The sequence below is a fragment of the Mobula hypostoma genome, chromosome 6 (genome assembly GCF_963921235.1).
Source record: "Mobula hypostoma chromosome 6, sMobHyp1.1, whole genome shotgun sequence".
NCBI lineage: Eukaryota > Metazoa > Chordata > Chondrichthyes > Myliobatiformes > Myliobatidae > Mobula > Mobula hypostoma.
The window spans coordinates 165362909-165380140 of record NC_086102.1 but is presented as its reverse complement, the minus strand read 5'-3'; the positions used below and the strand labels follow the sequence as shown (position 1 = coordinate 165380140).

General features: G+C 40.7%; 1 protein-coding gene across 1 annotated transcript in view; it reads right to left on the bottom strand.

Moving 5' to 3' along the window:
* ola1 (Obg-like ATPase 1) overlaps positions 1 to 17232 on the bottom strand; it is a 173465-nt gene that overhangs the window by 8303 nt on the left and 147930 nt on the right. The window contains exon 10 of the mRNA XM_063050101.1: positions 15235 to 15357. Coding sequence (XP_062906171.1) covers positions 15235 to 15357 — 123 coding nt within the window. The remainder of the gene's footprint in view (positions 1 to 15234; positions 15358 to 17232) is intronic.

The following is a 17232-nucleotide window of genomic DNA, read 5'->3' as shown; positions in this document are numbered from 1 at the left end:
AAAGATCCCTACCCAATTACCATCAACATACAACATGTGGCACCACAGGTCCCAGCACATTACTAAGGTAAGGAATGCCTACCATTCCATGCCCAGATCTCATTTCTGGAAATCTGATCACTTGTCTGTCCTTCTCCTACCTGCATACACTAGTACTACTACTCAGGCCTAGGGGGCCAGCTTCGGGCACGATGATGGACTCTCCACTTCTCCCTCTCCCTCATCAGTGTGTTCAGTTCATCTACATTAGCCGCACCGCTGTCTTCTAGGAGCGTGTTGACCATAGTCTTGGGAGGGCGCCCAGGGTTCATCCTCCTGTGCTTGGGCTCCCATATGATGACTAGGCTGGCAGGTAGCTCGGGGTAGTGTAGACAGTGCCCGCTAGTTAAAGTCTTCTCACCTCGATTTTAGTGGAGAGCATTGGTGGGTTGTTATAGAGCTCAACATTATTATTATTATGCATACAGGCAGAGACTAAAGAGGAAGGCTCCAAAATTGCTTTGACTTGGTGGAATGGGTTGTATTCAAAGACTCATCTGTGGATCTCAATGAATACAGCATGGCTGTCACAGACTTTATTAAAACATTTGTAGATGAGTGTTTCACCACAAAAACATTCAGTGCGTTCCCCAAACAGAAGCCCTGGGTGAACCATAAGATCCACAATCTGATGAGGGCTAGATCAGAAGCATTTAAGTCTGGTGACCAAGAAAGTTCGAAGAGGTCCAGGCCCAACCTCCGGAAAGCCATCTCACAGGCTAAGGGGTAATTCTGGGCTAACCATGTATCAATGAGAAAAGCTCAACAGCTCAACAGTTGTGGCAGAGCTTGTATGCTATCACCTCTAACAAAGTGAAATCAAGTGACATAGGTGACAACAGGGATTTGCTTCCAGGTGAGCTCAGTGCCCCCTAAGCTCACTTTGACCTTCAAAACATGGAGGAACCATCAGGAACTCACACAGCTCCAGATGATGCTGTGATTTCTGTCTCTGAGGCTGAACATGAGAGCATCTTTCAGGATTGTGAACCCATGAAAAGCATTCAGCCCAGGAGGGGTGCCTGGCTGAGTACTAAAGACCTATGCTGATCAGCTGGCTGGAGTGTTCACTGAGATCCTTAACCTCTTGTTTCAGCAGTCTGAGGTACTCAGCTGCTTCAAACAAGCTTCATTTACACCAATACCTCAGAAGAACTTGGTAACATGCCTCAATGACTGTCATCTAGTCGTACCTATGGTACGTACATCCACAATGATGAAGTGTTTTGACACGTTGGTGATAAAACATATCAAATCCTGCCTGAGAAGTGACTTGGATCTGCTCTAATTTGCCTACTGGGATAACAGGTCCACAGTAGATGCGATATAATTGACGCTTCACTCAATCCTGGAACATCTGGGCAGCAAAGATGCATACCTCAGGATGCTCTTTATCGACTGCAGCTCAGCACACAATACTATCATCCCCTAAAGCTAATCAATAAGCTTCAAGACTTTGGCCTCAATACCTCCTTATGCAAATGGATTTTCGATTGCCTACTTAAGACCCCAGTCAGTTCAGATTGGCAACAACATCTCCTCCACAATTTTCATCAGCATAGGTGCACCACAAGGCTATGTGCCTAGTCTCCTGCTTTACTTGCTTTACAGTTAAGACTGTGTGGCTAAGCAGTGCTCCAATGCCATATTTAAAGTTTGATGACAACATCACCATTGAAGGCTGAGTCAGCAAGTCTATGTGGGTGGAAGTTAGAAACAGGAAGGGGTCAATAACTCTACTGGGTGTTTTTTATAGGCCACCTAATAGTAACAGGGACATTGGGGAGCAGACAGTGAGACAGATTCTGGAAAGATGCAATAATAACAGGGTTGTCATGGCGGGAGATATTAATTTCCCCAATATTGATTGGCATCTCCCTACAGCAAGGGGCTTAGATGGGGTGAAGTTTGTTACATGTGTTCAGGAAGGTTTCCTGACATAATATGTAGATAAGCCTACACGAGGAGAGGCTGTACTTGATCTGGTATTGAGAAATGAACCTGGTCAGGTGTCAGCTCTCTGAGTGGGACAACATTTTGGAGATAGTGATCACAATTCTATTTCCTTTACCACAGCACTGGACAGGGATAGGAACAGACAAATTAGGAAAGCGTTTAATTGGAGTAAGGGGAAATATGAAGCTATCAGGCAGGAACTTGGAAGGATAAATTGGCAACAGATGTTCTCAGGGAAATATAAGGCAGAAATGTGGCAAATGTTCAGGGGATATTTGTGTAGCGTTCTGCATAGGTACATTCCAGTGAGAGGGAAAGGATGGTAGGGGTACAGGAGCCGTGGTGTAAAAAGGCTGTTGTAAATCTAGTCAAGAAGAAAAGCTTACAAAAGGTTCAAAAAACTAGGTAATGATAGAGATCTAGAATATAAGGCTAGAGGGAAGGAGCTTAAGAATGAAATAAGGAGAGCCAGAAGGGGCCATGAGAAAGCCTTGGCAAGCAGGATTATGGAAAACCCCAAGGCATTCTACAAGTATGTGAAGAGCAAGAGGATAAGGCGTGAGAGAATAGGACAAATCAAGTGTGACAGTGGAAAAATGTGTATGGAACCAGAGGAGATAGTGGAGGTATTTAATGAATACTTTGCTTCAGTACTCACTGCGGAAGAGGACCTTGGTGATTGTAGGGATGACTTACAGCGGACTGAAAAGCTTGAGCATACAGTGGCATGCAAAAGTTCGGGCACCCCTGGTCAAAATTTCTGTTACTGTGAATAGTTAAGTGAGTAGAAGATGAACTGATCTCCAAAAGGCATGAAGTTAAAGATGAAACATTCTTTTCAACATTTTAAGCAAGATTAGTGTATTATTTTTGTTTTGTACAATTTTAGAGTGAAAAAAAGGAAAAGAGCACCACGCAAAAGTCTGAGCACCCCAAGAGATTTGAGCTCTCAGATAACTTCTACCAAGGTCTCAGACCTTAATTAGCTTGTTAGGGCTCTGGTTTGTTCACCATCATCATTAGAAAAGGCCAGGTGATGCAAATTTCAAAGCTTTATAAATACCCTGACTCCTCAAACCTTGTCCCAACAATCAGCAGCCATGGGCTCCTCCAAGCAGCTGCCTAGCACTCTGAAAATTAAAATAAATGATGCCCACAAAGCAGGAGAAGGCTATAAGAAGATAGTAAAGCATTTTCAGGAAGCCGTTTCCTCAGTTCGTAATGTAATTAAGAAATGGCAGTTAACAGGAAAGGTGGAGGTCAAGTCGAGGTCTGGAAGACCAAGAAAACTTTCTGAGGGAACTGCTCATAGGATTGCTAGAAAGGCAAATGAAAACCCCTGTTTGAGTGCAGAAGACCTTCAGGAAGATCTAGCAGACTCTGGAGTGGTGGTGTCACTGTTCTACTGTGCAGCAACACCTGCACAAATATGACCTTCATGGAAGAGTCATCAGAAGAAAACCTTTCTTGCATCCTCACCACAAAATTCAGTGTCAGAATTTTTGCAAAGGAACATCTAAACAAGCCTGATGCATTTTGGAAACAAGTCCTGTGGACTGATGAAGTTATAATAGAACTTATTGGCCACAATGAGCAAAGGTATGTTTGGAGAAAAAAGGGTGCAGAATTTCATTAAAAGAACACCTCTCCAACTGTTAAGCACGGGGGTGGATCGATCATGCTTTGGGCTTGTGTTGCAGCCAGTGGCACGGGGAAGATTTTACTGGTAGAGGGAAGAATGAATTCAATTAAATACCAGCAAACATCACACCATCTGTAAAAAAGCTGAAGATGAAAAGAGGATGGCTTCTACAACAGGATAATGATCCTAAACACACCTCAAAATCCACAATGGACTACCTCAAGAGGCGCAAGCTGAAGGTTTTGCCATGGCCCTCACCGTCCCCTGACCTAAACATCATCGAAAATCTGTGGGTAGACCTTAAAAGAGCAGTGCATGCAAGATGGCCCAAGAATCTCACAGAATTGTTATATGGTTAACTAGAAGCCTTTTGCAAGGAAGAATGGGTGAAAATCCCCCAAACAAGAATTGAAAGACTCTTAGCTGGCTACAGAAAGTATTTACAAACTGTGATACTTGCCAAAGGAGGTGTTACTAAGTACTGACTATGCAGGGTGCCCAGACTTTTGCTTCGGGCCCTTTTCCTTTTTTGTTATTTTAAAACTGTAAAAGATGGAAATAATCTTGCTTAAAGTATTAAAGAAATGTGTCATCTTTAACTTTATGCCTTTTGCAAATCAGGTCATCTTTTGCTTGCTTAGCTATTCACAGTAACAGAAATTTTGACCGGGGTGCCCAAACTTTTGCGTGCCACTATATAGGTGTTAAGAAAGAGGATGTGTTGGAACTTTTGGAAAGCATCAAATTGGATAAGTCACCAGGACTGGATGAGATATACCCCAGGCTACTGTGGGAAGTGAGGGAGGAGACTGTTGAGCCTCTGGCAATGATCTTTGCATCGTCAATGGGGACGGGAGAGGTTCCAGAGGATTGGAGGGTTGCAGATGTTGTTCCCTTATTCCAGAAAGGGAGTAGAGGTAGCCCAGGAAGTTATAGACCAATGAGTCTTATTTCAGTGGTTGGTAAGTTGTTGGGGAAGATCCTGAGATGCATGATTTATGAACATTTGGAGAGGCATAATATAATTAGGAATAGTCAGCATAGCTTTGTCAAAGGCAGGTCGTGCCTTACAAGCCTGACTGAAGTTTTTGAGGATGTGACTGAAGTTTTTGAGGATGTGACTAAACATATTGATGAGGGTAGAGCAGTCGATGTAGTGTATATGGATTTCAGCAAGGCATTTGATAAGGTACCCCATGCAAGGCTTATTGAGAAAGTAAGGAGACATGGGATTCAAGGGGACCTTGCTTTGTGGATCCAGAATTGGCTCGCCAACAGAAGGCAAACAGTAGTTGTAGATGGGTCATATTCTGCATGGATGTTGGTGACCAGTGGTGTGCCTCAGGGATCTGTTCTGGGGCCCCTTCTCTTCATTATTTTTATAAATGACATGAAAGAGGAAGTGAAGGGATGGGTTAGTAAATTTGCTGATGACACAAAGGTTGGGGGTGTTGTGGATAGTGTGGAGGGGCTGTGAGAGGTTACAACAGGACATTGATAGGATGCAAAACTGGGCTGAGAAGTGGTAGATAGAGTTCAACCCAGATAAGTGTGAGGTAGTTCATTTTGGTAGGTCAAATATGATGGCAGAATAAGACTCTTGGCAGTGTGGAGGATCAGAGGGATCTTGGGGTCCATGTCCATAGGACACTCAAAGCTACTGCACAGGTTGACTGTGTGGTTAGGAAGGCATATCATGTATTGGCTTTCATCAATCATGGGATTGAGTTTAGGAGCCGAGAGATAATATTACAGCTATAAAGGACTGTGGTAAGACCCAACTTGGAGCACTGTGTTCAGTTCTGGTCACCTCATTACAGGAAGGGTGTGGAGACTTTAGAAAGGGTACAGAGGAGATTTACAAGGATGTTGTCTGGATTGGGGTGCATACCTTACGAGAATAGGTTGCGTGAACTTGGCCTTTTCTCCTTGGAACGACGGAGGATGAGAGGTGACTTGATAGAGGTGAATAGGATAATGAGAGGCATTGATCGTAGGGATAGCAGGGGCTTTTTCCCAAGGCTGAGATGGCTAACATGAGAGGGCACAGTTTTAAGGCGCTTGGAAGTAGGTACAGAGGGGATGTCAGGGGTGTTTTTTTTTACGCAGAGAGTTCGAAGTGCGTCGAATGGACTGCTGGCGACTGTGGTGCAGGCAGGCTTTAAGAGACTCCTGGATAGGTACATGGAGCTTAGAAAAATAGAGGGCTATGGGTAACCCTAGGTAATTTCTAAAGTTCAGCACAGAATTGTGGGCCAAAGGGCGTATATTGTTCTGTAGTTTTTCTATGTTTCTAAAACCAAGGAGCTGATTATTAATTTCAGGGAGAGGAAACTAGAGGTTTATGAGCCAGTCCTCATCAGGGGATCCGAGATGGAGAGGATCAGCAACTTTAAATTCCTCTGTTATCATCATTTCAGAGGAAGTGTCCTGGGCCCAGCACACAAGTATGATTATGAAGAAAGCATGGCAGTGCCTCTACTTTAGAAGCTTACGAAGATCTGGCGTGACATTTAAATCTTGAACAAACTTTTGCAGATGTGTGGTGGAGAGTATATTGGCTGGCTGCATCACAGCCTGGTATGGAAACACCAATGCTCTTAACCGAAAAATCCTACAAAAGATAGTGGATACGGCCCAGTCCATCACGGGCAAAGCCTTCCCTACCACTGAGCACAACTACACGAAGCGTTGTTGTAAGAAAGCAGAATCCAGCATCTGGGACCCCTACCACCCAGCTGATGCTCTCTTCTCTGTGCCACCAGGAAGAAGGTATAGGAGTCTCAGGGCCATCAGGTTCAGGAACAGTTATTACCCCTCAAGAATCAGAAGAGACCATGGCCTGGGTGATGGGGTTCCTTGATGATGAATGCTACTTTCCTGCGACAGTGCTCAATGATGGGGAGGGCTTTGTCCATGATGGACTGGGCCGTATCCATGCCTTTTTCAAGGGCATTGGTGTTTCCATACCAAGCTGTGATGCAGCTAGTCAATATATTCTCCATCACATGTCTGTAAAAATTTGTTAAAGTTTTAGATGTCATGCCGAATCCCAAGGAAACAGAGGCATTGCCAAGCTTTCTTCATAATTGCACTTATGTGCTGGACCCAGGACAGATCTTCTAAAATGATACCACCAAGGAATTTAAAGCTGCTGACCCATTTCACCTCTGATCCCCCAATGACGACTGGCTCATAGACTTCTGGTTTCCTCCTCCTGAGGTCAATAATCAGCTCGTTGGTTTTGTTGACATTGAGTGCGACGCTGTTGCTGTGGCACCATTCAGCTAGATTTTCAACTCCCTTCTATATCAGGCAGCCAGTCAATGTACTCTCCAACATACAATTATAGAAGTTTTTCAAAGCCATGCTTAATCTTCACAAACTCCTAAGGAAGTCATGCGCTGTCATGAAGTTTCTTCATAAGTGTACTTGCATGCTGGTCCCAGGACAGATCCTCTAAAATGATAACACTGAGGAATTTAAAGTTGCTGACTCTCTCCACCTCTTAACCCCCGATGAGGACTAGCTTATGGACTTCGGGTTTCCTCCTCCTGAAGTCAATACTTGGCTCATTGGTCTTGCTGATATTGAGTGAGAGGTTGTTACTACGGCACCATTCAGCAAGATTTTCAACTCCCTTCTATATGCTGATTCATCACCACTTTTGATTCAGCCGATCACTGATATGTGCAGCAGCTGCTTGTGTCATAAACATCCAGTCTTGACCTTTACTCTTCCTCAACTATATCTTGACCCCCTCTCCAAATTGTCAGAGTACATTTTGCCGCATTTGGCATACAGTACCAAATGAGCAGAAAGTTGCTCAGTAAATTTTGAGAAAATCAAGCCATTGTCTTCAGCTCTCCAGCGATTGAAACCATCTCACTAGTATCTCTGAAAATGAATCAGATTTTATTGCAACTATGATTCCAAGACGAGCTGTTAATCACATATCTACATCATCGCTTAGACTAGACCAGGGGTCCCCAACCTTTTTTGCACCGCAGACCGGTCTAATATTGACGATATTCTTGCGGACCGGCCGACCCGGCGGGTGGGGGGGGGGGTGTTCAAGTAGGGTTAAACTCACCTCAACATGTCTTTACAGTTAGGGTCGCCAACTTTCTCACTCCCAAATAAGGGACAAAAGTAGCAGTCAAATCCCAGGACATTACCCAAGGAAAGACTACCATGACGCCTTGCACAGGCACCTGTGTGCGCATGCGCATATGTGCCGATTTTTCCCCACAAATCGGTTTTGCCTTCATCTTCCTGACTATACTGTACATACATTGTTTCTACTTTATATAGGCTGTGTATTTATCATATTCCTGCTTTTACTATATGTTAGTGTTACTTATTTTTAGTTTTATGTGTTATTTGGTATGACTTGTTAGGTTATTTTTTGGGTCTGGGAATGCTCAAAATTTTTTCCCATATAAATTAATGGTAATTGCTTCTTCGCTTCATGCCATTTTGGCACGAAAGGTTTCATAGGAATGCTCTACCTTAGCAGGGGAAATACGGGACAAGGGCGGTCCCGTATGGGACAAACCAATTTAGCTCAATATACGGGATGTCCCGGCAAATACGGGACAGTTGGCAACCCTATGTTCAAATTCAACAGTGCATGACAGGGAATAAGGAAAGGTGCAGCTGACTCATATTGTTTCCTCACGGCCCGGTAGCACATGCTTTGCGGCCCGGTGATTGGGAACCGCTGACTTAGACTGCCTCTATCAGCTCCATAACATAGACTAACTTTGCTCTGCCTCAACTCCTCAACGGCTGCTAAAAATCTCATCCATACATTTGTTACACCTTTTAGACTTAAGTAATTCAAAGTTATATTTTCCATGCTTAACTTTCATTAAATCTCACTTATCCATCACCACCATGTTTGGTTGCATACACAGGAGGCTCAATTGAAGCAACCTGTTCATTGCAATATTTCTTCTCTCATTTTCAAATCCCTCTATTTATGGTGTCATTCCTTCCTATGCCCAAAGTTCTCACATTCACAAGAATCAGAATGAGATTCAGGCTTATTATCATTGATATATGTCGTGAAATTTGTTGTTTTGTGCAAAAGTAGAATAATGAGGTAGTGTTCAGAGACCATTCAGAAATTTGCTGGAGGGGATCTAAGTGTGGCCTGAACATAGGCCGGAGCAGCTCCTTAGGGTTATAGTGGACAGTGAAGAAGACCATTAAAGCTTGCAGCAGGATCTGGACTAGCTGGTGAAATGGGCTGCAAAATGGCAGATGACATTTAATGCAGATAAGTGTGAAATATGGCATTTTGGGAAGGCTAACCACGGTAGGTCGAGGGACTGCAGTAGAACAGAAGGATCTGGAAGTATGTCCATAATTCCTTGAAAGTGGCTTCACAGGTAGATAGAATCATAAAGAAAGCTTCTGGCACATTGGCCTTCATAAATCAGTGTATTGAGTACTGGGGTTGGGATGTTCTGTTAAAGTTGTATACGACATTGTTAAGGCCTAATTCGGAGTACTGTGTGCAGTTTTGGCCACCAACCTACATGAAAGATAGTCAGAAAGAATTCGGAGAAAATTTACAAGGATGTTGCTGGAACTTGAGGTCCTGAATAATAAGGAAAGATTACATAAGAAATACGAAATAGAAGCAGAAGTAGGCCATCTGGCCCTTCAAGTGTGCTCCAGCATTCAATAAGTTCATGGCTGATCTGACCATGGACTCATATCCACCTACCTGCCTTTTCCCAATAACCCTTAATTCCCCTACAATGCGAAAAAATTATTCAACCTCATAATTGTTTCTATAACATTGTACTCCATCTGCCAGACCCTTGCCCACTCACTTAACCTATCTATATCTCTCTGCAGATTCTTCCTATCCTTTGCACAATTTGCTTTTCCAGTTAATTTAGTGTCATCAGCAAACTTAGAAAGACTATACTCGGTCTCCTCTTCCAGATCATTAATGTATATAGTGATCAGCTGCAGGCCCAACACCAACTTCTGTGGCACACCGCTCACCACTAATTGCCAACCACAGAAACACCCATGTATCCCAACTCTCTGCTTTCTCTTGGTTAACCAATCCTCTATCCATGCTAATACCTCACCCCAACTCTATGTGTCCTTATCTTATGGATAAGTCTTTTATTTGGCACCTTTAACGAATGCCTTCTGAAAATCCAAGTAAATAATGTCCATCTGTTCCCCTCTATCCACTGCGCTCGTTATATCCTCAAAGAACTCCAGTAAGTTTGTCAAACAGGACCTGCCTTTGCTGAATCCCTGTTGCATCTGCCTGATGGATCCATTTCTTTCCAGATGCCTCACTATTTCTTCTTTAATGATAGCTTCAAGCATTTTCCCAACTACAGATCTTAAACTAACTGGCCTATAGTTACCTGCCTTTTGCCTACATTCTTTTTATAGTGGTGTGACATTCACCTTCTTCCAATCTGCTGGGACCCACCCAGAGTCCAGAGAATTTTGGTAATTTCTCACCAAAGTCTCTACTATAACCTTTGCCATTTCTTTCAGTGCCCTGGGATACATTCCATCAGGACTAGGGAACTTATCTTTCTTTAGGCCCACAAGTTTGCTCAGCACTACCTCCAGTGATAGCTATTGTATCAAGGTCCTCATCTCCCATCGCATCCATATCATTCCTATTTGGCATGTTAGATGTGTCCTCCTCCAGGAAGACCAACACAAAATAATAATTTAAAGCCTCAGCCATTTCCTCATTACCCAATATCAATTCCCCCTTCTCGTCCTCCAAGGGACTACATTCACTTTAGCCACCCTTTTCTGCTTTATAAAATTATAAAAACTTTCACTATCCATTTTTATATTTTGTGTTAGTTTATTATCATAATCCACCTTCCCTTTCTTTATAGCTTGCATAGTGGTTCTTAGTTGCTTTTTAAAGTTTTCCCAATCTTCCACTTTCCCACTACTCTTGGCGACTTTGTACACATGAGCTTTTAGTTTGAATAGGTTAGGGGTTTATTCCCTGGAGCATAGCAGAATGAGGGGGAATTGCTTAAAGGGAATTTGAGGGGCAACATCTGCACTCAGAGGGTGGTGAGAGTGTGGAATGAGCTGCCAGCGGGAAGAGGTGAATAGTTTCAAAATTTAAGAGAAATTTGGGTGTGTACTGTACATGGATGGCAGGGGTATGGAGGACTATGATCCGGGTGCAAGTCGATGGCACTAAGCAGATTAATGGTTCAGCATAGACTAGATGGGCCAAAGGGCCTGTTTCTGTGCTGTAGTGTTCTATATCTCTATGACTAAACTTTTCTAACCATTATACTTTTTCCCACTGACTGGTTATTCAGTCTCTAATTATTATTTCCAATATTATCCCCATCACTACTGTAGACTGAATGGTCTGTAGTGATGGAGTTTATTTGGATATTTTATGAAGAAAGGATTAAACATCTGCAATTTTTCGTTCACCGAACAAGTTGAAGAAATTTTGGTTTATAGTTTGCCTTCTGACAAACCATTCACAGAAATATATAAACTCAAGGTCTCTATAATTAAATTCACATGATTATTTCCATTCATATCCATAGTTCCTATTACTTAATCCTCCTCTACAGCCACTTTTTCTTTCCCACACCCTCGGCATACCGTACTTCTGTGAGCTTTCCTATTGACAACTATCATTAACTAATCCAGGACAAAACTCATTAGTTCCCTCCTCCCACCGTAAGTTTCCACCGTACTTTTTAAATTAAAATAAAAGCAAGGTCTTCCTAAAATATATGCAGCCTTTTGTTTACTCATATTATCTTGTTACTTGGATTGAAAAACAATTTTGTCAGGTGTGAAGTACTTCTGGGATATTTCCATGTTAAACATGCTTCCCAAAAAGTGTTATGAGCCAATATGGTAGTCTACCCTCACATCTGAGTCAAAAGGCTAGGCTTTTAAATTCTGAAGACTTGTGGACAATAAATAAAACTGACAAAGTTGCTATTTATTGGCAAATTGTTTGGGAACAATGATTCTAAAAATTCCCTTTCTCTTTTCATGGCATCTCCATGACCATTTACTTCACCTTTCCCCATCAATCCTCAACCTCTCTATAAGCCTGAACTCCACTTTCCTCTTTCCCTTCTCTCTTACTTCAAGATGCACCTTAAAGGTAGAGGAACTATTTTCCTTCCATCTCTGAATCCATAATGTATTCCTTAGCCAGTTTGGGATATAGAAGGATCAAATCACAGATGATAAACCAAGTGGCCTTTTCCTCCAATTGGTAAGTTTGAAACTAGGAGCAATGTCTCAGGATAAGCAATTAATTATTTAGAAATGAGTCTAGGAGAAATTTATGCATACACTTACAAATGCAGAGAATTCTCTAATTCTTGGATGCCAAATCACTACTTAACTCAAGACTGAAATTAAAAACATTTGGAATAATACAAAGATGAGATACAGGATTAATGACAATCTAATCAAAATGAGGTAGTGGGGTACAAATGTCATGTGGTGGACTCCTGCTCCAGTTATTATGTTTTCCTGTTTTGAATTAAGCAAATCAAGAGTTTAGCAGTGCATTCATAATACTTCAATAACAGTAATTATAGTAGTGGTGCCTTGCCCATGGAAAGAAGAACCACAGAATTGTAGATTTCTTATCTGTAGCTTTTAATGGCAGCACTAACAAAGTAATAACCTTAGAATACGAAACAAGGAAGGAATTTTAAACTTTGAGTAGTAAAAGCTTTTCTTATGTATTTACATAAAGTTTCCAACTCTGCAACAAGCTACCAAATAAAGGAAAACAATTATTGTGGTACAAATTAGTGCATACCTTTCCAACTCAGACTAACATGCAATCTATTGCTTAAATTGATATATATGTACAATCAAAGCAGGCTGCTGAAGTAACAGGAATCTTGAAGGCTGAAAATTGAGTGTGTGTGTGTGTGTGTGTGTGTGTGTGTGTGTGTGTGTGAGAGAGAGAGAGAGAGGGGGGAGGAGGGAAGGGGTGGGACAGAAAATGTGAGTGCATGAGTGTATATGCATGCATTCAAAAGTAGACAATGAAAATACAAAATTAGTGAAATTTGAATTTTGATGCTGGACACCAAGAAACTAAAGTTTTTAAAATACAATTATTAAAAAAAAGTTTCAAATTTTTAGACTGCCAGAAAAGAAATTGTTCCGATCAATGTCAGATAATTATTTCTATACTTTGAGAGAAATTTCACATTAAGCATCAGATTTATATACTTAATTTGTATATAGTTCATGCAACAGTCCTCAATACATATTTTGCAAGGGTGTGTCTAATTTTTATTTTTAAACATGATCAGGTGTGCAAATTCAACTTAAAATTTTATATGAATACCCCAATGCTATTAATAGTTAGCAGTAAATGGTGCAAGTAAAAATTGTTAAAAGTTAATAGCAACTAGACAACGGGGTGACATGTTGGGGCACCATTTGAGAGAAGGGTAGTGCAGTCTGATGTGACCAGAATGAACATTAAATTTTCCTGAATACTATTGGTATCACTTTGCTTTGGAAACTGAAGTAAAAAAACTCAGTTTATTAAAGAAGAACAACACGTAGCAAAGCAAATATAGCTCCTCCTCATTTAATGAAGGACATTTTTGATGGCATCATTTCTGGTTTATCTGCCACCCTTGTGCCTATAGTTGTCATTCTGGAGTCGTGCAGTCCTTTCATCCCCCGTCTCTTCATCTCTTCTGCTGTTTGTTCTTTGTCTCTGATCCTGGAGACGTGAATTTCTCAGCTCCTTTGTCTCTTCCTCTCTACTCCTTCTGTGCCTGTTTTTGTCATTCTGGAGACGTGCAGCCCTTTCATCCCCCGTCTCTTCAGCTCCTCTGCTGTTTGTTGTTAGTCGCTGATCCTGGAGACATGCATGCCTCTCCTCCTCTGTCTCTTCTTCTCTCATCTTTTTTTGTCCTGACTCTTTGATCCTGGAGTCGTGCAGACCTGGCCTCATCCGATTCTTGTTCTCTCCCTCTCCTTGCCACTTTCCGACGATGTTTGGCATCAACTCTTGAGCATAATGTCCCCTTCCCTTTTCACACGGCATAATTAGGCTGACCATTTTTTTTTACCCTAATGCTGGATAGAAGATACGAAGCACTAACACCAAAGGATGCAGATTATTCTTGTTGATTTATTTGGCGCTCTCCTAAATGGACGTGATATAGTCACCACTGTCCTCTGACTGCAGCAAAGGGTTTTATGGGTGTTTCGAGGTACATAATTACAATAAGATTTAATTATCTCTTATTGATGGGTGGCAGTTAGATCTGTCCCAATCCTGCACATGCTGATGTGATTAGCAGAATGTGACCCCTCAAAATAGAGCTGCCCTGCCCTTTTGCTTTGGTAGGTGTTGCTGCTGAGGCTGGCCGTGCGCATGCATTGGGCTGTCACGTCCCGATTTCCATGATGGCCGATCGGGTCTCGGGTGAAAGCCAGCCTGCCGATTTTTGGCGAATGAGCAATTACATACATATAGCTAACCCTGAACTTTGCCTGCATTCTGTAAGTTAGCGCATTTTAATTCGATGTAACCAAAAAAAGTGTCGCTGTAATGGACCGTTTGCGCTAATTGAAGGTCACAAACAGACAGAGCATGAGAGTTTTAGTAGTATATAGATAGCCATTTCTGTAACTTTGCACAATAACTATTAATATAAGTAATAGGCATGGACATGTGAATTAAAAAATGAAAAATACTCAATGTGCTTTGTCTGGAAACTGCCATCTAGTGTTTAGAAACAGACTAATTACATTTTTTAGTCATTTTTTAAAGGAGCCAGAGTAGATCTTTATTTTTCAGAACTGAGACTACGAAGTCCTGCACTTAGTGTAGTATAAAGATACTCACCATCTTTTTCACCAAATTAAACAAAGCCATTTACTGAGCCACTAGTTATTCATTTGAGACAACTATATTTTAAGACTATAGTTTTTTTGGTTTGTACAACTCTAAGGTATGATGAGTTGCTCTGCCAGATAAATTATATGATTCTATTGAAATCAACTTAAAATTGTTTCTCTTGTTAAAAATAACTGACAAGGCAATGGTAAAATTTCACAGGTGAGAACCTGGCAAATAAGGTTAAAACAATTATTTAGTGATGTTAAATAAAAGTTTCAAATTTTGCAATTAAAAAATGCTAAGCAGAGGCAATGAACTAGATAAATTGTGCTGACTTGTTTCTGAAAATATCTTCTTTCATAACTGCCAATCAATTCACTTGAATGCAACATAAACTCCACAAACATATCAAGCACAGTTTTAAAGTACAAGTTGCTTAATGATTACAGTTTTTGCATTGATTTCAAAAACCAGTTATGCGTTTTTGCACTCATTCTGAAATACAATATCTGTTCTCTTAAGCTGCCATTCATTCTTGAACTCTGTCATGTCTTTTACAACAAAACCTGGGTAATTCTTTCCCCCGTGTAAATCCACAGTACATTTGTATTAACAGGCATTCTAAAACTGAATGTGACTGCCACAGTAGCTTATCGCTAGAGACTTCTCTTAATTCAAAGAAGTGTCTAAAAAGCTGCAAAGGTACTCTCACCTTGACAGCAGTTTCACTGCCTTCTGCTTTAAAATCTTCAAATTTCATTACTTCGGCCATAATGAAGCCCTTCTCGAAATCTGTGTGGATCTTGCCAGCAGCCTGAGGTGCCTTCGTCCCTTTCTGTCAGTAGACGACCAAAAGAAAATTAATTGTTTTTAGGAAGATGGATTACAGGAGAGATGCATGTCTCTTTGATACAAAATCAGCTTTCAGAGAAACTTTGTATATGTGACATGTCAAGTGATATGAAGCAATCAGCCTTATCCTGATATTGGATACCCATTAAGCAAACCAGGGATAAAGTGTCCTCGGTTATCAATGCAAAACAGCAATTTTTGATACAGATTTTGAAGGTAATATTGATTTTAGATGAAGTAATCTTGTCACCGTGAGCCAAACAACATTTCTTTTCATTTAAAGTGTCTGAGGCAACATTTTGGTTACATGATCTGAAACTGTAATTGAATTTATTGACCCAAAAAGGGCACACTGCATTTTCAAAAACATTAGATAGGCTTAGCTTACTACATATTCAAACGCTTTAAACAGAAATGAAATATTTTGCCTCTGAAAACTCTTGATTTGGGTTTTCTAGAAATTACTGATACAAAAGGAGAAAATATGAACCTATTTATTTATAATATAATAACTGCAATCAAGTGAAAAACAAATGTAAATATTGCTTAATTACTTAAAATGTTTACCTTACAATTTATGAATATAATTTTTTTATATAGGCATCCGTTAGTCTCGTGAGACCATGGATTTGCGCCTTAGAAGGTTTCCAGGGCGCAGGCCTGGGCAAGGTTGTATGGAAGACTGGCAGTTGCCCATGCTGCAAGTCTCCCCTCTCCACGCCACCGATGTTGTCCAAGGGAAGGGACCCATACAGCTTGGCACCGGTGTCGTCGCAGAGCAATGTGCGGTTAAGTGCCTTGCTTTAAGGACACAACACGTTACCTCAGCCAAGGCTCAAACTAGCGACCTTCAGATCACTAGACGAACGCCTCAACCACTTGGCCACACGCCAACACGTGAATATAATTTAGAGCCAGAGTAATATAACACTGACAAAACATTGGAAAATAAACTACATTCGATTTAGTGTACATATATCATATATGTAATCTGGAGTGTGCATTGACAGGTTACCATGTAAATTATATATATTCAATGATTCATGGTGTTTATCTTCATACTCTGAAAACCGTGATGCAAGGGAATATCCAGCGCATAAAGATAAAATGCTAATAATATTCAATGTTCTGTTGATGACCATCTTCTATTCATATCCAAATAAAATACCACTTCAGTGATAGAATACTGAAAATATATCAAAAACCAGATTTCAGGTAGACAATGGGAATACAATATTACGCAATTGTCAAAATGCTATTTTATACAGTTATCAAAAGCATCATGAAAAGAATGTTGACTCAATGACAATTTCAAACGTATATAAACCATATGTTAAATTGTCTGGTTTTCAAAACATTTTTATAGCTTTTCATGATGTTTGCTTGACTAAATATCAAATTCAAAATTATTAATATAATCAAGTACAATTACATCAATAATTATAAATGCAAAATAAATTACTCTGCCCTTACACACCTTTTTTAATATACAAAATTTTGTACTGATAATTCTATATTGTTTTCATACATAACAAAATTTACAGTTTGGTATTTTAATTATGTGCTGTTCCTTCTTCAGATCATCTGCTGGTAAAAAAAAAGTCAAGGAGTCTGACCTTCCTCATTCTTCTCTGCCAACCTGAATTATCCAAAATTCTGATGACTAAGCTCTAACCTGCACCAAGTCCTGTTCACCCATCATATCTGTGCTTGTTGACATACATTTTCTTCTGGTAAGCAATTAAATTTAAAAATTTGCATCCTAATTTTCAGACCCATATCTCTGTACTTCCTGTGATCAAAATAGAGTATGTTGTTCAGTGATAGGTTACTGTTGCAACAATTTATGGACCTGGCC